Consider the following 21,830-nt stretch of genomic DNA (forward strand, 5'->3'; position numbering starts at 1 on the left):
AACACAACGGGTCTAACAAAATATCTTAAACAGTGTATCAAATTTCGAAATCCATGCTTCTAAACACAAGGTCAGTCTAGTTTCACAGTATTAAAGTCAGTAATGTTTTTCCATACTAATGTTTGCATGAGGGTCCATCATATCTTGTATGGCAATGAAAAGCATGAATAGGGATTTGGACATTGATGAGAGATCATTAGCTTTCAAGGAGAATCTTTACCCTTTGGTATTAAGGGTTTATTGGACACATAAATCTCCAAAGATTGTTGTTCATAGAAGAATGCAACCCCTACAGATTGGAGCCATGATAATGACTCCAAAGCTTTTATTTTTGCTAGAGATTCTTGCCCATGCATATTAGGGAGGGTTGCCTTTACATTTCTATTCCAAGGGAAAGAAGCTTTTAAAAAAAAAATTTCGACAACCCCTTTACAGCCATGACTCCAAAGGTATACTTCTCAAGTTCTCAACAAGATTGGTGAGGCTTCATTCAAATTTGTCATGGATGGAGCCATGTCCAAGGAGCAGATTGATCTGATACCTTATTCATTTTGCAATACACATTATTTATATACATTAATTCCCAATAACAGCCTAATTAACTCATCAAGTTTTAAATAGAATATTAAACAAAATATGAAACACTGGATGCTATGAATCTTTTTATGGAACCAAGTCTCACCCTTGCAATTCTTGGCTTAGTAGCTGTTTGATGCCTCACATATGGCTGTTTTGATCAGCTGGGCCTTTCAAGTAGTCCAGAATAGATCAGTTTCCCTTAACAAAGAGGCATGCCAAGAGAAAAAACAGACAATAATGAAACGAAGAAGAAGAAGAAGAAAGAATGGAAGTCCCATAGGCTCAAAACTCATGAGGGTTGTCCACAAACATAAAATTTATGTTTCAGCTATGTGTATTAGGTTCAATGTGATTACAATGGCTTGGGAGCCCTCAATATGCACAACTCACAGAAAAGTTTTGACAGTTGCTTGCCAAATTTTATATATATATTTACACTTCTTGTGGATTCATTCCATCAAGATCAAGAAAATTTGTTTCATTGTACCTAGAATTCGGTGTCGAAACAAGCAACCATGACCTTTGTAACCATGGACCTGGCAAAAGGGATGTAGCTCAAGCTATACCTGTAAACCAAATAAAACAAAACACAATTGTTAACTCCTCAATACAATGTGGCATCAAACGAGCAGCGAAATATGTGGTTAGTTTGTAGCCACCGATAATCGACAATATAAGGCCTTATGAATGTAGCATAGCGCAACAGTTTGTATCTGCAAGACCATCAAGCGGAACAAAATAATTCCAAGCCGACTTGTATAAAGCAAATAAATGCATAACTTATCATGCATCAGAGAACCATATCCTATGAAACACTTTTTTAAAACTCCCAACATTTTTAAGAACTAACTTCAGCATTCATATTCTATGAAATTGTTCGAGGCCATTCGGTATCACTTTCAAAAATTATAGAAATGAAAAGCAGAATACTCGAAATAGAAACTGAAAATAGAAAACTAACATGTCTAATGAAAATTTTCAAAACTAAAATATATTTAAAAAACCTAACAGAACTCATGTTCAATTTTGTAATTGAATCAAATGGCAATTAAAAAATATGGTTAAAATATTAAAAATGTATAAGAATATATATTTGAAGATTATAATTACAAAAAAAAAAAAAAATCATAATTATTTTATTTACTTATTATGATTTTGAACTCAATTTTTAGTTCCCCAAGAGCAAATTTTTTCCAATTTCTAAGATAGATACTTATATTTTAATAATAATTTATATCACGTGATAATTTTATTTTAATTATAATTAAAATTTTCCCTACAATAAATTTTTAAATCACAAAACATGATGCTGAAAAATAACAGAGCAACATGTTGACAACAACTGAAAAACATAAAAGATCAATTTTTGTGAAAATTGACAATAAAAACAGGAAATCAGAGTAGCATTAACAAACCAGTTGCCAAAGCCTTTTTTCCTCACTTTATAGCAATGAAAATTAAAGTGATACCAAACAGCACCTTAACAATCATGGAATTGCACAGCTTTCCAAAGCATTGCATTTAACATATAAGCAAGCTTATAGGCATTAAAAATGAGACACTGAGTCGTGAGACATACCAAATCAGCGCACCAAATTCTAAAAAGATTGCCAAGAGTGTCAATAGCTTATTATGAACCTGCTCAAACAGACAAAAATTAATCGGGAATAGCACAGCAGGGTCAATAGTTTTCTTCTAACTGAAAAACAAAATAGAAATAAAAACTACTTGAGTACTCACGTAAAGAGCACAAAACAGTGCAATTATAATGCTGGCAATGTATATGGCTGTTGCATAGATACGGACAGGGTCAAGCATCATTGTCACTTGTCGTTTGGGGCCTATGAGGAATGCAGTGCTGCCATACAAAAGACTCCAACTTAGCATCTGGCATACAAGAAGATAGTCACAGAGAAAAGAAAAAAAAAGCATGAAAAGAAAGGGCAAATAGGCTAGTCCTACCAATAATTTGAAAGAAAATAGAATACAAAAATTACATGGAAAAACCTAGCCTGCACAATTTTAAGCAATACCATGCCTCATAAAAGTTTCTTTTTTTTTTTTTTAAATAGATACATTATGGAAAAAATTATTTCAGTTCATGATTGCATAACTTATGTCCAACTCCTCAAATAAAGAAGAAATTTCATTATCTATAAAAAAGGGGAAAAAATAAAAAGCCTCTCCAAGTGTTATATCGCACAATAAGATCTCTCTAGCTTACAAAGTTCCCACACAAAACAGGAGCTTTAAGCAACAACAGAAATTTTGAAATTAATATATTAGATGTCATAGATGTTGTCATGTCTTAATCATTGAATTAGTGACAACTGAGGCGGCCTGCATTTCAGCTCATTTACATTACTCTTATTCATGGACCCTTAAGGCCCCACATCCATCATTATCATCATCAGTATTATTCCTATGATCATCACCTTAATCATCTCATTTGACTTATTGACTAATCTTGAGATGGTTATTAGTAAAGGATTTCCTTCAAGCTACAATCAAGGGGCATTTTGGCATTTCACAAGGAGCAGGGAGGGTGGACAGACACTGGACAGAGTTAATTGAAGAATTTGTAGTGGGTCCCTAATAAATTCGGGATCCTCAGGATATTTTATATAGATTTGGTCTGGTGGGCTCAGGTTGGTCTCCACTAAAGGAAGCCATAGCCGTTAACCTTCCAAATGAGTTCAAACTCCAACCATGTGCTTCCTTTGTATAGTTGGATGCAACTTTCTCTAAACCTTCTTTCATCAAGAAAAGCACCAGTTACCTTTTTACTCAACCAATCATATATCCCATTCTTATTTGCTTTCACACCTAATGGCATTACCCTATTGGGTAATGCTTACCCTGTCAACACTATAATTAGACCTGGCAAAACGGGTCATGCCCCGACAGGTCACCCGTGACCCACCCGGTTAAGACAAGTTCGGGTCTATGAAATTCAACCCATTTATAAAAGGGTCAATCCGTGACCCGCCCATTTATAAACGGGTCAACCCAAGTTTGGGTCGATTACCTGTATATTCCCATTTAACCAAGAAACCCTCATCTCTTAACAGTCTTACCCACACCCACTACCCTCTGCCCAGGCTCCCAGCTCTACATTCAACCCGCACGCCACACCGCAGCACTGCAGCACCAGCACGTCATCACCGCACACCATCCCCCTCCCTCTCACTCTCAATCTTCCTCAGACCCTCTCAGCTCTCATGATCTCGAATCTCCCTCTCACGATTTCACCCTCAAGCCTCAGTATTGCCACACGCCATCCCCTCCCTCTCACTCTCAGTCTTCGACTCTCCTTCTCACGATCTCACCCTCAGGCCTCAGTCTCCCTCTTGACTCTCGAGTCTCGGCTCACTCTCAGGCCCATTGGCTTGCATCTGCTATGGCTTCTTTCTCATGCTTGGGAGTGTTGGTTTTCGTGCCTCACTGTGCTTTGTTCGTCACATATACAGGTCCATCGAGCATGAGTAGCTAGGCCAGCACCTAGTCTCTTCTCCATCTAGTCTATTATTCCACAGGTCTACACCAACTTATTTCAGATAGTCAAATCAGATCTAGTTTTCAAGTCTGATGGCATGGCATCACTGCATGAGTATTTTTTTTTTTCAAACATCGACGGTCGGTGGTCATTGAAACATTGGTAGCGTAAGGGATTGATGTGAGCCCAAAAAGTGATTTGATGCCATGAATTTATTTTTTGAAGACATTGCACATGGTCAGTCAGTACAAGATGATGATGCATGTGATTAGGGCCCAATCTCCCTCTATTGGCTCTTTCAGACTCAGTCCGTCCATCTGTAATTTTTTTTTTGCATTTTACGTTTTTTTTTTTAAGATTTAATAAATAAAATAAGGAGTATTTTTAAAAAATAAAAATAAAGTTAAAAATATTAAAATATATATTATTTTTTAAATGAGTAACCCGTGACCCACCCATTTATTAGGGTTTACATGGTCATGACCTGTTTAACATCAACCCATTTACGACCCGACCCGTTTTCAACCCTCCCGAACCAAGCCCGGGAATCCGTTTTGCCACCCCTAACTATGATTACCCTTCACTTATCCCATTTGGAGAGATATCTTATAACCTATTTTCACATCAATCATTCTCTCACTAAGAAAGAGTAGGTTACCACACCTTTGTACCTCACTTTCCCTCCATCTTACTTCATTTGACCATCACTCCTACATCCCCCATTGATACTACCATCACTAGAATAGGATAAGTACAATGGAGTAATGACTAGCGTAGACAATTGAAGAGTTAAGGAATTTTCAATCACAATATGTGTACATAAAGGGTCAGCATTGAGTTATGGAGAAACTTACCATACAAGCCAAAAATGATGTTCTATGGTATATGTTAAATATATTGTCTTGATTGGTGAAAGTAGAGGAGTAGAATCAGGGTGTTTGTTTCATTTGAATGGCCTTTGGGAAGAGGCTATGTCTGAACCGACTTACTAAATAAGTAAACCAGCCAAATATCATGATGTTTGGTAACAATATTTAATTTTCCTAAAATTGGTTTAACTAGGGGTGGCAAAACAGGTTAACGGGCCGCATTCGGGCGGGTCATAAACAGGTCAGGATTAAACGAGTTTGGATTGACCCATTTATTAATGGGTGGTTAATAGGTAAATCCAAACCTGCCCATTTAATAAACGGGTCGCCCGTTTAAAAATATAAATTATTTATTTTAAAATTTTTAACATAATTTTTTAGAGTCTCACTAAACCTATTCAGTTTTCATGTACAGATGTACTCAGTGAGACTTGACATAATCCTGAACAATATGAAGGGCCTCGGTTACTTCCCCAAAACCCTTCACAACAACACAAGAACAACCTACAACTTTCCTTGCCTTCCCCTCCAAGTCAATCTTGCAAAGGCCGGCCCATTTGTGGAGAGTCTTGGCACTTGGAACTGTTATCAAAGCCACTGAGTGGTCTGCACATAGTGCTTTGACCAATTTAACATAATCAGGCTGGTTGCAGTCCTCAGCCAGGACACAGAGATGGGCAGCAAGCTTTTCGTTTTTCAATTACCTTTGCACCTTCATGAAGGCCACAAGCAAGGAAACCATGAGCCAATGATTTCCTCAGAACAAGTTGCAAGGCCATCATGAGGTCCATCTGCTCACCTGGAGCAAGAGCTGTCTCAGTGGCTACAACACCCTCTTCTCTCAACATTGCTCTGGTTTGCGTTCAAATTTGGTAAGTCCTCCCTGTTGCTTGAAGACGAGATGCCACAAAGCCTCTGGGTCAGTTTTCCCCTCACCCTGACGGTTGTGAGGCCGTGCGTGAGCGTGAGGTTCCTCTCCTGAGGCTGGGTGAGAGAGATCCAAAGATGGGTAGCCATTGGCTCTGTGAGGCGATGAGGCCATGCGTGAGCATGAGGACTAAGGTTCTTGAGGCTAATAGTGAGATAGATCCAAAGATGGGTAGTTGGGTAGGGTTTCATTGAATAATGTATATATATAATAAGTTAAACAGGTCACCTAGCGGGTACCCAACCTGAACCCACCTAAACCGTTTGATAAAGGGGTCGAGTCCGAGTTGACCCGTTTATAAATGGGTTAACTTATATTAAATCCAAAACTGTTTTAAACGGGCGGGTCACGGGTCACCCGTCGAGTTTCGACACGTTTTGCCACCCCTAGGTCTAACTGAAGCAGACACAGGAATTGGTCTGATTTGGTAAATGAGAAAATTCAAGGGTTGTTTTTCATTTCTACCCATTGTGAAAAATGAAAATGACAAAACCCAAATGGTTAAAATCAAAATAATAAAATTTACTTTTGTATAAAAAAATATATGACAAGTAAATTTTTATTTATATTAAATAAAAAACTTTGATGTATGTAACTACCTTATAACTTTACCAAATGGTTGTGCTCTTGACAACTAAGAGGGTTAAAATGGAAACAATATAATTCAATAATCAGATTTAGTGATTAGTTCCAATGAAAATTCAGAATTGGTTCATGGAATCAGGTTGAATTCAATGTTTGCCACTTTAACACCTAATTTTCCAAATGCCACCTAAGTTTGAATTATGGAGAGAAGTTTTAAAATCTAGAGGGTTCAACATAAGTAGAAGCCAAAGAAGCAAGAAATGAAAAGATATTTATTCTGTGATCAATGAAGAAATATTAAACTTGATGGCCAAGAATTCTTAGTAGCAATGCCTCAAATCTATTATGCAAGTTGAAGAGAAATTAAAGAAAATGTGATATATAGAGTTAAAGTAAGTTGGGTAAAATGGAGGAGTGCTTAGCATGTGCCATTTGATCAAAGAATACCTTTAAAATTAGAGGGAAAATTCTATATGGCCACTAGTAGACCAACTATATTGATTGGGTTCTCAATCTGGATTTTTGGAAGGGCTCATCATAAAGTGTGTTTAAATCCTTGCTTAGGGTGTTAGAGATGAACAATTTGGTTTTAGATGGAGAAAGTGGATTAAGGGCTGCTTTTCCTCAGCTGTCTTTGCAGTTATAGTTAATGATGATCCAAAATTGTCGTCTAATGCTTCAAGGGAGTTTGTCAAGGTGGTCTTTTATCTCCTTTTCTATTCACTATTGTGGTTAGGGGTGTACAAAATTTACCGAAAAACAGAGAACCGGACCGAAACCGAACCGTTTGAAGCTTCGGTTCGGTTTTTTGGTTTCGGTCATCGGTTTCGGTTTTGAATTTATAAAAAACGGATTTTCGGTTTCGGTTTCGGTTTCACTCAAAAACCGAACCGTAAAAACCGAAAACCAATTATAATTTTAAAATAATTATTTTTTATATTATACATATATGTCCTGTGGAATATATTATTTTTTTAATTTGAATTGTTTTCTTGTACTTTCTCAGGGAGTCGGGAAAGATTTTATATAGGAGGCATGAGAACCGAAGCTTCCCATTTTGGCCATGAGGGATGAGTGCTATTGGGAAGAACCGAACCAGTAGCAGCCTGCTACTACCACAGCATGCATCATCTTCTCCATCTTTAGTTTCACAAGACACAAAGCATATTCATGTACGAGTGTCCCATTATGTATGCAACCCCTGCCTCGTCAACTGTAGAGACACTCAATCCTCTTGGCTCCTGGTCTTGGAATCCTAGTAACCTGCCGACTGCCATGCCCTCCGACGCTTACGCCCACACCAAAGCCGAGTCGCCCAATTATTCCGTCCTCGACTCCTCATAGCACCTCCCGCTTCCTCCCAAGTCCCACCCCATGCCGATGTAGCGACGCTCACGCCCACGCCAATCGCCAACGCCCACATCTCCACGCCGACGCAGTCACACACAGCAACGCAGCTCACGCCCACATTATCTCTGGTGCGAAATGTGTTTCTGCTCATCCCACATTGATTGGAAATGGGAAGAAAAAAGTTTCCCCACCCTATTTATTGAAGTTGGATCTGCTCATCCTCTTCCGTGCTGGGCTTTGCAGTCAAAGCCTTGGCCCAGTTAGAATAATATAGGAGGCTGTGGGCTGTGGCCTGACTTGGCTTTAAGTAATAATTTTTTGATTTGTTAGTTTAAAATTTGGTAAAACCGAATTAACCGAACCGAACCGTAAAATAAATGGTTTGGTGTGGTTTTAAACCGATGCTATACGGTTTGGTTACAGTTTAGTAGTTTTAAAAACCGAGAGGTTCAGTTCGGTTGACAGTTTTGGCAATAACCGAACCGTGTACACCCCTAATTGTGGTGGATATTCTTAGTCAAATGATTAGTTGTGGACCAGAGAAGGGTGTGACGGAGGGCGTTAGATAAAGTTATGAGAATGTGATTGTATCTCACTTATAGCTTTTCACTTGTTCTTTGACTTTAAAATTATATATATATATATATATATATATATATATATAAAATTTAGGCTGTTTTTCTGACATGCTCAGTCTTTTGCAAGTCATGGAGAAAGAGTTAGGGTTAAAGATTCATATTTTTAAGAGTGGTCCAGAAGGTATAGATTTAGAACAGGTGATTTCATCTAATTTTGCAGTTTTAGCAAGGTGTGTGAGTAGCCAGCTCATTTCTCACTTGGGCATCGTTTAGGTGGTAATCCTGAAGTTGTGTCCTTTCAGAATTCCATTGTTGAGGAGGTAGGTAGGAGATTAGATACATGGAGCGGGGCTTTTTAAGCTGTGGATGGGCGTACTATTATTCAGGCGCCTTTTCCTTCTATTCTCCTATATTTCCTGTCCCTCTTTCAGGTTCTTGTGAGTGTTACTCAGAGGTTAGAAAATTTTATTAGTCTTTTTGTGGTTGGGAATACGCGACCCTAAAAGGGATCATTTGGTTAATTGAGATAAGGCTTGCATCTAAAGTATGAGTATGGTTTTGGGCTGCAGAACCTAGTTTCGAAGAACATTGCTTCAGTGGATAAATGGACACTAATTAAGGTTCCCTCTAAAGTTAAAGCTTGCATTTGGGCTGTTGCTGCTGGTTATTTCAATGGAATATGCTTTGAAGATGTTCAGTGTGATTGATTCGCTGTTTTGTATTAATTGTTTTGTTTTTCTAGTTTAGCTGTTCTGGTTTTTTTTTTTTTTTGGACAATTCTTTTATACCCAGTTTTGTATATTCTTTCTCAATTGATATAATTTTTCATTTTTCGATCCAACAAAAAGAATGTCAATCCATACAAAAGCCTTTAACTTTGAAGGAATTTTAGCTCTCCACAGACAATTAGCAATAAGAACAGGAAGATCAGATTAGATGCGGGAAAAATAAGAATCCAACAAACGTAAGCTCCTCCCTATCATTCAGATTTTTATGAAGTTTAAAATCCCAAGAAAATCGTCATGAATAATCAGGAAAGATGACATAAGTGCACCAAGACACAAAGAGAAAAGATTAAATGGCAATCAAAAAACATAAATCACTGTACTAGAAATCCTTCCAAACCAAATGCTACAGCCACCTAACACTTTATATTTGATACAAGGGAAAAAAGAAAGAATATATTTGCAATATGAATTTCCATGGGTTTCATGAGTAACTGTAGGTATAATATTAGCATCCCACCCGTTTGCCTGCAAACCAAATTTGCTTTTAATAACCCTATGCCATATAGAATCTGTTTCAAAAGGAAAAAGCCATATTTATTTACCCAACAATGCAAAGATCTTAGACACCAACTTACCAAAACCCAATCCCCCTTTCCTCCTTAAACCTACAAACTACCTCCCAACTCACAAGGTGGTCCCTCCTCTCACCAATCCCTGCATAAAGGAAATCCCTCAAAAGTCCTAACCCTATCTAGGTGATTAGCCACTCCCACCAGAATCTTACAAAAGGACAAGATATACAGGGGAATTGAAGAAAGTCATCTGGATTAGAGTAATGCAAAAAGGAAAATTAATGAATAAATAAATTATTAAATAGTTTTAAAGTTCAATGGACAATAATAAATTACTAAAAATTTTGAACATTATTAATACTTTACAACAAGAATGTTCTTTTCAGTTGGCACAGGAATTAATTTGAAGCAATGCACAGATTTTTTTGAGTTTAAATCTTAACTGATTTGAAAAATGCTTCATATGTTCTTTTATTTAATATTCTTTAAGGATTCGAAAAGTTGTCTTATATTTAAAAGACAAGGATATTTTTATCCACAAAATAATTTACAAGCGTACTTTTATACGTAGTATTGACATAAGTTAAAAACATGGGTTTAAATTACGACCGTGATCATTACATAATAACGGTTTTTTGGGCTCCCGATACCATTACACACCGCGAAATCGGTAGGAAGAAAAATCACGGTCATAGAGGCAATTACAGACAGCAACTGTTACGTAAAGGCCACTATGGCCGTTGCGTAACTGCTATAGGATTGTTACGTCAATTTTATTTATTTTTTACTTTTTCTTCTCACTTCCCCCCCCCCCCCCGGCCCGGGGTAGAGCGGTGGTTACATAAATCATTCTCAATATACCATGTGGCGAGAGGGGGAAAAGATTACGATGAGGATATGATAATGATACAAAATTTACTATTTTTTAAGTACTTATAAGAGATGCATTAATTAACAATTTGAAAATACTAACTTGTTAGAAAAATATTTCATTTTGATAATATTAGCAATTTGATATTTATTTTTTATATTCTTCAACTTCAACCTTCTTTTCTTTTCTAATTATTGTATATTTGTATTATTCATATGTTTTATGTGTCTAATAGATTAATGGAGTGTGTAATGTATTTTGTTTTATTAATTAATTTAGGACACATAAGAATTTATCATTCATAAGAAAAATGAGAAAGCATAAATATGCATACACAAGTAATTTTTCTATCAATGGTGGTTTAAAACAAATGTAAACTTCTTGCCCTTACCAAACAACTTAGTTAGTTGAACTAAAGGATTCAAAATACACAAACTCTTTCCAAGAAGGGTTAAAAGCTTGAAACATACAAATACACTAAATATGAAAAGTTTGTGCGTGCTTGAAAAAAATTCACGGCCATTACACCTGCTTCTCGTTATGTAACATCCGCTACTCCCGTTTCCCGTTACACCTATTACCGTTATGTTATGCTACCCACCATCGCGATTTAAAACCATGGTTAAAAGCAATAAGTTATACCACTACGGGAAGTACACTTGGCACATAAGAAAAAGCTTTTTCAAATAGATGATCAAGGAAAAAAACCTCAAGTGTTGGGACTAGACAACTTCCCTAACATGATAAGAATAAGAATCGGACAATAAGAGCATAGAGCATGCAACATACAATCTAAACATACCTTCCAAGAGCCAGTAAATTGCCAAAGGTGAATGTTATTCCGAACTTGATTGGATTGAAGAAGACAAGAATTGACTGCCATCAAAGAAGGGGAAAAGGAATTTAAGTCAATTCTCACCATGGCACCAATATCTATCAAAGTCTACATCTTCACATGAGATTCCATTAGACCTGCCTTGGATTATACAGTTGTTAAACAAAATTACTATAACGCTACCTCTATATAATTATGTGTAACTGTTAAATCTTGATATACATTGTTGGGTCACAACCTAACAGCTTAAACTTTTAGGTAAAGTGGTAATCCAACATAGTATCAAAGCTGGTTACCAGGAAGTCCTAGGTTCTAGTCTTGTTGTCTGTGTTAATTTTGTGTGGTGTTTAAAACTTATTACATTCCCTATAATGGGTTTTACTTCTCGCTTGTTTATCTCTCCACGTGCTGTCAGGCTGCACATGCAAGGGAGTGTTAAAGCTTCATAAACATTGTTGGCCCACAACATAATAGCTTAAGATTTCAAGTAAAGTCGTAATCTAACAGTAACCAACAGCATAGAAGATTAAAAAAAAAAATGTCAAATCCCTCTTAAAACAAAAAGATTGCAAATAAAAATTTTCCAAATATTACCGTAACTTGACCATTGTTACCAATCCTAGTCCTACCACCTACATGAAGAAAAATCACATTTTGCTAAATTAGGCAATCCTGTTCATTGTAAGGACATTTCTACAAGCTAGAAGATTTAGCAGAATAATTTTTTTTTCAATAGAAAAAGAACTTTGTTAATTAGAAAAGAAGAAAGCAGAATAAAATGTTACTTGCCAATAAAAAGCACTATTATGCATTTTAATTATCAACAACAAATGATAAGGCATTCTGCCCATCACGCTCTCTTTAGAAAAAGGTTAGTGAGAACTGAGAAGGACATTGAAGCCCGACAACTTTGGTTAAGATGGGGTTGTGGTCGTCTTGCTTGTCTGCTCCGACAGGCCAAGAAGTTAGTGTGGGCTGTGGCAAAAGCAAGATGAAACAGATCAAAGTGACAGTTCCATAAGTTATGGCATGGGGGCTTTGAAAGGAGGCTTTTTAATGAAGTCGTGTTATGTTCTTTATTTGATTTTTTCATTTTTTTTCTTTGCTATTTTCTTAGTCTAAATAACTTCTCGTCCTCCCTTAGATTATAATTCTTTCTTCATTTTCAAATAAATTTCTCTGCTATCAAAAAAAATAAGAAGAATGATAAGGTAAATAACAGATTTAATTTCAGGTTGCAGACTGCCATTTTTAAATTCAACAATATGTCATATGGTTTTAAACAAAAAATTCAATTAAAATTTCAATAAATATTGTGTTATTAAAAAATTAATACAAGATATGAAAAATATTGAACCTTTGAATTGATTTTGATGATACAAACATTCGTATATCAAACATGCATTTAAGTGCGCAAAACGTAGAAAGAAGTAATGAAATTTGAACCATATTAGAGTTGACCTTTTGGGAATTGACTCAACTCTTAGTAAGTTGTACGTTAAAGTTGACCCCCCTATATATTTGAGTCACTTTAAACCAGGAAATGGAGAAGAGCTATTTATGAAGGTATTATTAGAGTCAACCATCACAATCAGAGTCTGTTTGCCCTATAGGATGATTTTGATAAATGACAAAACCTTGCTTTAATTTCATTTGTGAAAATTGAATAAATTGGATGATTAGCATTATTTAACAGATTTTGTAAATAGTGCAGTGAAATATTTGAGTGAGCTTTGTGAGATTATGATTACCATCCATGACAACTACAGATAAAAATATTGTATGGTAAGCTTGCCATATCATTTACATGAGCTTCATACAGAGCTTGCCTATTTACGTGACTCTCATGCAAAGCTCTCTCTACCGTACCCTATCGCCCTCCACCTGCAGTCACACGCAGACAACCGCGCGCATAAACAAACAATCTCTCAAATTAGATCCTCGAATGAACTATCTAAATTGGTTTATTTTTGAATGATTATCTTAAATTTTTTGTAAGTTAATAAAAGTTAGCATTATCTCAATAATTTTGTAAATATTTACATTGAGTTTACATTTGAATAGTTCACTCTCCCTCTCTCCCATGCCAATGTGAATATTCTGTCTTTGAATGGTTGATTAGAGATGAACTTTATTTTGACAAGGAAGAAATTTAATTTGATTGAGATATTCTTCGTAGAGTTTACTATTTGATTGCTTCTAGTGTTTTAAAAATATGGCCATATGGAGTCTGGAATAAAGTGGTTTCTTACTTTCCCTAACTTTAGGCTTTTAAAGTGAGTTTGACATCGTATTTACATTGTGAGCAATGTTTTGAAAACAGCACCCAACTGGTTTTTGGATTGAATGATCTAATTGGGCCTGTGTAGGTGACATCATGACAACATAGTTATACTATTATTTTAAAATTTTAAATATATGAAAAAATAAAAAAAAATCAATAATTACTAAAAAAAACTGTTCAGATAATTATAACATCACAAACATTTTCTATATGCAATTGTCATAGAAATCAATAATTGCATCTTAAAACAAGTCCATAGTTCAATGTTTTCAAATTTAAATGACCTATAAAATAGAGCCTAAATAAAAATGAAAAAATTAAATTTCAAAGTTCATACTTCATAATTTAAAATTATTAAGTTGAATGTTAGGTGTCTAAAATGTAAAATACTAAGTGAAAAAAATTTAAAAAAAAAAAAAAAAAAAACTCAATTTTGTATTAATTGGTTGTCATCCAGTTCACCAGTTTTATGGGTTGTTGTGTTGTCAAATGTGGTGTTCAACCTGGACAGAAATGTAGGCTGGTTCCAACCATTTGAACCAGCTAGTCAGGGCTGGTTTTCAAAACGTTGATTGTGATTTGTGAGTATATTAGTTTTGAATGAATGGAAGTATTGTTTGATTATTTGGTTTATTATTGGAAGACTTCAAATTTGATTGGAGTTTATTTGAATTGTTTTGCTCCATACTTGGAAGTTGGGATATAACTTCTTTGATTAGGAATCATTTATGGTGTCTCCAAAATCCTTACCATGAACTATACTATTTAATTGAGGTTCAAGCCAAAATAATTTTTATAAAATTGATTGCTACATCTTGTCTTTCTACTAAATATCCTTTTGAAGAAATTAAGGAATATTCGCTAAGGTACAAGATTTAGAAACATATTGAAATATTTCACAAGAGCTTAAAGATGGATTCTCATTCAAATGGACGACTAAAATTCAAATTAAACACAGATTTGGTTGAACTTTGCGACACATTGTAGCTTTCCAAAGCAATCATCCAATGACTCCAAGATTTTGAATTGAACAGTGATCTGATTGAATTTGAAATTTCTAACGGCTAATTATTGAAGCTGGAGGCCTACACACAAGCTAATAAGTTGTGTGGGAGGTAGAACAATCATTGAACAATAAACAGACCTGTTACTTTTGACCATTTACTTATTCTCTATTGGCTAAATTATACCACAAGTTCCTAAATCTTTACTAAATTGCACTTCATGCCTTGAGGTTTAAATTCCTTGAAACTTCATTCCACTGGTTAAGTCCCAGTTCAGGGATCTCATCAAAGTTGAAATTGAAACTTTAGAAATTAAACTCTCACAATTTAAACTTCATAGTGAAACTAACTTACTAAGTAAAACTTAAGGAACTTGTGGTGTAATTTCTATTTCATTATTCATAGTTGTAAAGCTTAATTGGCAAATCAAATCCTCAAGAGGTTAATTGTTCTAAAAGGATGTATATCGTTGTGAATTCCTTTAATATCCCTGTGCTAAATGAAAATTGTTGTATCCTTATTCTTGATGACTTGGGCCCTTGTTGGTGGGGGTGAGGAATCTGCTGAGGACCAAGTGCCTTTTGGTGAAAGCTGTAAGATGGCTGAATCTTCGGTTGTGGAATAGGATTGTTGGAGAAATAAGGAGGGGTGTAAGGCATCAAGCTAGCAACTATATATTCTGTGTTTGAACTAAATAACTCTTTCTTTATATTTGATTATGTGTTAAATTGTCTGATTATCATCTGTTTTTGCTTGTTCTAGTCGAGTTTGAATGAGTTTCAAGTCAACCCAATACAAAGTGTGCCCCTCCCTCTTGGGTTGCCATTGTGTCAGCAAAAATCAAAATATAAAATGAATTAATTATTTGCTTTAGCAATAAGAAGAGCTGCCACAAGAAAAGATACCAAAAAGGGCAGCCTCTTGCTAGACAAAACTGCATTAAACCATTTAAAAGGTTGATAGTTGGTTATCACTTCAGATTTCAATTTAGCAAAAGATTGAATTATTCTATATATGATATAGACAACTGGAAAATACATTGGAGACATGCCACTTTGCTATTGGTTTGTGTGAAGTATTTGGTTGGAGATGTAATTCTGGAATTTTTACAGGGAGGGTGATGGATCCAGAGATGGTCTGGAATAGGGTTCTTCTTTTGGCTTCTTCATGGTGTTCTGCTTTTGGTTTGTTCCCAGGGATAGGCTTGTTCATGTGCAGCAAAACTGGAGAGCTTTGTTTTTCTAGTTTGTTTTATTTCATTTTTATTTGAGGACTTTGTCCTCTGATGTACTGCAATCTCCTTCTTTTGAATATTTTCTAATATAGCTTCTGTTTTTATCTAAAAAAAGAAACTCAAAATAGAAAGCTCACATAAGGATTAAGTATTCAAACTTACCAAGAGTGTGCATGTTAAACCAGCAACCAAGCATATGACAAACCCATAAATCCTCTGAGAGAGAGAGAGAGAGAGATTGATTAAAAATTAATAAGTTAATAACAAACTAAAAACAAATCATAAATTATAGATCATTCCAGAAATAAACACTTTGTGAAATTCATCAGAGTGAAAAATAGTAGAATAATCTCCAAAAACATGCGTAAACAAAAGGATTTTAGGCAAAGATAGACAAAACCTGTCATTGACCCCATGATTCATTTTAACAAGTCAATAGCTTGAAAAAAAAAAAAAAAAATCCAATGGTGCTCACTCCAGTAAAACCAACCAGTATTTATTTAATAGTGAGTAAGGATTTAATATCATTGAATCTATCAAAAGAAATGGTCCATGATCACATAAATTGGCGGAAAAGAATTCATATAGCCGACCCTACTTAGTGGGACTAAGACTTGGTTTTGTTGTTTTGTTGTTGTTATTAAGAGTAGCTCAAAATATAAGCATAACACAAGCAGAACTTTCAGAATCATTACATGACTGATGACAATGCTGGAAGCTCCCCTTGATTAGAAATGTTTTTGATTGGGAAATTGATCATCATACATATTTTTATGGTAGATTATACAAAATCCAAGTGTGGAACCTCTACTAATGATCCCATGTGTATCCTGGATAAGCATGAAAGATTTATGGTGAGATCCTATGATAGGAAACTCACTCTACAGGCAGAAGCTTGCAGCAACTTTCCCAGGAAGCCCATTTGGAAAACTGGAGCCCCCACAAAAGTTGCTTTCATAACATGCTGCACTCATGGGAGAATTCTCACTGTGGATAACCTGCATAAAAGAGGACTGCCTCCTTTCAACTGGCTTTCTTTGTGTTGGCAAGGTGCTGAACCTATTGACTACATACTCTTAAGAGTGCTCCTGGACCAGAATCCCTTGGGACTTGGCTACCTCTCTGACCAGACTGCAGCGGGTTACTGCCAAAACAATCAAAAAAAAGAGCTGCGAGCCAAGAAAGGCATCTGCTCCAGCCAGGAGAGGAAGAAAGCTTAATCCCTCATTCCCCTTGCCATCTTTTGGTTCATTTGGAGGAAAAGATATAAGAGAACTTTTGAAGGATCAGCCACACCCATGCATATTACTAAAGACCGTCCATGCAAGACCAAGGGAATGCACCTATGACCAGATGGCAAAATGGTGTATTTTGCTTTCTCTTAATTCTTGGTTTTTTTTTACAACCTGCAATGCAGGTTTCCTTCATTTGTTTGTACTTGGGCAGCATCCCTTTGATGCCTTTTAATAAATCCCTTCTTTGCTGATTAAAAAAAAAAGACGGATGACAATAGTACTTCTAGATATGCAAACTCATAAAGCTAAAAAATGAATATTGTCAATGACCCCCATCTTGGCTTTTTGTATGGGCAGATTCAAGTCAAAAAAGGCTCTTCTGCTAGGATAAATAATAATAGGTCACATAAATAACACACTTCTTTTGGTATTTACTTTCAGCAGGCCCTGAAATTTTCTTTTATCACAATAGGATAATCACATGTACATAATGGGGATCTACTGCTTAAGGCTATAAATTCATCACCAACAATAAATTGTAACTTAACAGGGCAGGCAAGCAACTTACTAAATCACATTCAAGTTTTAGAATAATTGCTTTCTTTATATTTCTCTTCTTCCACAATCTTCGTGACAGGCTACTTTTTATCTCAAGAATCCATCTCTCTATTTTCCAAACAATTTGTTTATTCATTCAATTATTGATAATTTTTTATTGCTTATAAAAAGAAATCACGCCTACCTATGAGTAGTATAGATAGGAGTTCTTGCCTCTTCGACTCGGGAGAAGAGGCAGTACTGCGTACAGGACTACAATTAATGGGAAGAAGTAAAGAGGGTTAAGAGAGGAGAATTGAACAATCCTTAGAAGTATAGGGTGGCAGGTAGAGGGAGTGGTTGATGTAAAGATGGAGGTACGACATCTTGGAGATCCAAGTGTGAAAAGGTGATGTAAGGATGGGTGGGTTTTACAGCAGCTCTGATTTTTATGAGAGTCTCAATGAAAGCGATGGTCCAAAACATGCTAAATGAGACAAAAAAGTGGTATTTATATTATTGTAGGATGAGGTCATCCTCCAACAGAACAATGCCATGTAAGGCTCTGACCAATGAGAAAAGAGAGTTTGAAATAGCCCCCAAAGTTGTAGCAAAATGTGACTAAGAAGAAGAACGAAGGAAGGACATCTGTCATGAAAGTCACATTGTAGACACTTGAGCAAGCTAAGGAAAGGTTAAGGAAGCTACACACAATAGACCTGGTTCAAACCCGCCAAGCCAAATCTTACTAATATTTTAAAATCTTAAGCATAAGCCTAGGCATTTTAACCCTCAAAAGGCCCCATTGGGGCATAATTCTTTTGAGAATTTATTTTTAGATAAAAATTATGTAAATAAATTACACATATTTTAAAAATTAAGAAAAAATTAAGAAAATCACAAATATAATGTAAAGAAAAATCAAATACAATTTGCAAACTACTTATAGGCCATTCAAAATTGTTAATTTGAATTCATTATGTAAAACATGTCAAAATATAGCTCTAAAATTACAAAGTTCAAATTATTTTTTCAAGATTTAAGATAAAACTCTCAATTATTTTGGCTTGGTTGAGGTTCAAGAGTTCTAGAAATTAACTCTTATTATGGCATTTCTTTCACATAAACATGTAGTTAAAATTTTCTAGCTAGATCTAACTTGAGAATGACACACTCAAAATGAGTAGGCCTAAACTAAAAAGGCGCAAAAAGTATGCCTTCCATGAAAAAACATAAGCCTTAGTGTGTAATGTGTTAGCATTTTCACAATTTGGTATTTTAAATTGAGACTCAAGGCATTTTAAGTATGCCTTGTCTTGAGGCCAGCCTCAATTGAGCCTTTTAAAACATTGCATCTTACTATGACACTTTGAGGCCAAGATTAACCAGGGACCAATCACGTATCCCAACATCAACTTGGGAACATGTGTGGCGGGTTGAGCCCCAACAAATATCATGAAATAAGTAACCCAGCAGTTGTGAAAATTACCAATTAATTGTAAGGCCATGCAGTCAGAAAAACCATAAAAGACTGTCTACAACATGAAAAGAAGCTGCCTATGGACATCCTTCCTATACAACAATAGATGGAGAGGAAGATCAGAAAAGAGCAGCTTCCGAAAGTTGTGACTCTCCTATTGAATGTTAACTGTACGAAAGTTGTGACTCTCCTATTGAATGTTAACTGTCTCTTTGCAAAGTAACAAGCTGTCCCTCCCTGAACTTCAGCATATTCAGCATAAACCCCCTACAGCTCTGTCATGCTATTTAAGGAGTTCTCCAAAACATATTGCCTTTTATGTACTTGTGTTAATTAATTTAGAATTAGATTGGGTTTCTTATAGTGTTGCATATTTTTTTCAATATTATAATTTATATTAAATGCTTCCAGACGCTACTAGCCTTTGACTCTTTTGGATCTCCATGCTTCCTGCAACTGCTCCCACTCCCACTTTGTGTAGCTATGGATTTTATATAGTCCACATAATATTTATCTTTTCAAAAAATTAGAGCACATCATTTTCCAATTACCACATAGTTGCACATACGCACACACACTCCACTCCATACCAGCTTCTCCTTCCCACCCTTTCCCCACACTGTAGTACTAAGGCCCAAATTCCTAGCTCCACCTTGTTCTGAATGTTAACAAGGTTCCCAGTACATTTGGTCCATATATACAATTCTACCCCAAAAGCATATAAATTTCATCTTTTGTTTTTTTTTTTATAGAAAAAAAAACATTTATTCGTGCATAGAAGAGATAATTACAAAGAAAGAAGGATAGGGAATCCTCCTAACGCAGACAGTGCAAAAAATAAACAAAAGAAAATAATTACATCAAAGCCCCTTTCCAATCCCTTTGAAGATCTGATATACTTTCCATATTTTTTATCCATGCGTGCACATAAGGTTCAATGATGTAAAATGAAATAAGCCCTTCAACGTCATTGCAATGTCAGTCTAATTCATGACTACACTACATTCATTTCATACAACATATCATATTTTATCATAAACTATTCAAATTTCACCTATTAAAAAAAATGCTCAAATTCCGCCAATTCTGTCATTGTTTAAAAATTCATTCCAGCTCCAGCATAGTTCTTGACATTCACAACATCCAAGCAAACAAAATTTTTATCTACTACTCTAGTTTCAACTTTTAGTCTATCCCCAACTTGCATGCTCTCATAAATTGTTTCCAAGAATTCAGAAATTTAATTTTCGGTTCAAAGTTCATTCAAGACCAGTTTCATGACTCAATTTTACAAGTTCACATATGGTGAATCAAAAATAAAAATCACAGGGAGAGTAAGTTGCACAGTGAAAGCTGAATGTTAACAACAAAGGTATTAAAAATCATGCCCTAATGCCAGTCGTGTGCTTCAATAAATACATAATGTCATATCATAAGCAACTGAAAAAAGTACCCTTAATTTGTTTTGGATCTAAACGTCCTTTCCTCAAAAAGAATCAATCTGGGAATCAACCGTGCGATCATACTATAAGTTTATATGCGTAAGCCTGTAAGGCACCCAGACCCCAACCAAATACTCTATAATAGAAAATGGGAAAAAACTAATAACAAGAGGTGTGACAATAAACACAAAATGCGAAGAGGGAGAAGAAAGAAACCTGTTTGGTAGTCAAAGTGCACTCCCGATTGAAGTCGTCCATGAAAGAAAGAGAGGACTCTTCAACCGGTACGTCTTCCTCCACGTCCATGCCCACCAGCATCTTTACCTTCTCCATCGCCTTGTTCATCTTGTCCATTTTCCTTCTCAATTACCGGTACAATCTCTCTCTCGAGAAAAGCAAAGAAAACAAAAGAAAATCCCACTAATTCACAAGAATTAGGAGATCCATCTAACATGTGATCCGTGAAGTCGAGAACTGAGAATCGAAGGCGGAAGGAGCATCCAACAACACCATTGCTTTCGCTCTACGAATGGATTTCAGAGAAGGGCAGCTGAACTGAAAGTGGAAAGAAAGAAGAAGAAGAAGCTGTGGTTCTCGGACATTTTTGCTCTGCAGCAGAGTCCGAGTGGCAAATACCCTTCTGGGCTGGGCCTTCAGGGTTCTGGGCTTTTGTGGGCTGATCCAGTCCAAATCATTGAACAATTGGACTTAAGACTTTTCTTGGACAATTGGGCTTGGGCCTTTTTTAATTTTTTGGTCTCTTTTAAAACAAAAAATGGAAAGCAAAAATAACAAAAAAAAAGTGTTTCAATATATTCTTCAAGTCCATGAAATTGATAAGTGGTAAGACGAGATGAACAAGCATCATCTAGACTCAATGATATACTCTCTAGATAGCTAGTATCTAGAGAATCTAGGATCCCTTTAAAATAATAATGGATGTGTTGGCTCATTTTGATCTAAAGTTACATTAGATGGATGTGAAGTTTTTTTTTTTTTTTTTTAATTACATAGGAATTTCAGCTACCAATAAGCCTTTAGACCCCCTGATGCAACATCAAACCTACAGATCAACATCCTCCGCCCCCAGGTCTTGCTGATCAGGGCAAAGTCCGGAATGCAGATACGACTTATGTGCATCAGTTGGTCATTCGGCCAACCCAACCCCCAGAACACATCTCCATTACCATTCACGGTCCCACTGACTCACAGAAAACTCTCAC

General features: G+C 35.8%; 1 protein-coding gene and 1 pseudogene across 1 annotated transcript; both read right to left on the bottom strand.

Annotated features, from left to right (window-relative positions):
* Nucleotides 1-877: 877 nt before the first annotated feature.
* On the bottom strand, nucleotides 878-21,290 carry LOC131159727 (uncharacterized). The gene is made up of 6 exons (XM_058114867.1): nucleotides 20,824-21,290; nucleotides 16,076-16,129; nucleotides 11,359-11,432; nucleotides 2,320-2,437; nucleotides 2,159-2,217; nucleotides 878-1,145 (listed from the first exon to the last, which is right to left on the bottom strand). Exons 1-6 carry the CDS (start codon nucleotides 20,959-20,961, stop codon nucleotides 1,067-1,069), a joined length of 522 nt encoding a protein of 173 aa, XP_057970850.1. The 5' UTR covers nucleotides 20,962-21,290; the 3' UTR covers nucleotides 878-1,066.
* On the bottom strand, nucleotides 5,366-5,984 carry LOC131159728 (small ribosomal subunit protein eS12-like; annotated as a pseudogene).
* Nucleotides 21,291-21,830: the final 540 nt, after the last annotated feature.

Source organism: Malania oleifera, chromosome 7, assembly GCF_029873635.1.
Source record: "Malania oleifera isolate guangnan ecotype guangnan chromosome 7, ASM2987363v1, whole genome shotgun sequence".
Lineage (NCBI taxonomy): Eukaryota > Viridiplantae > Streptophyta > Magnoliopsida > Santalales > Ximeniaceae > Malania > Malania oleifera.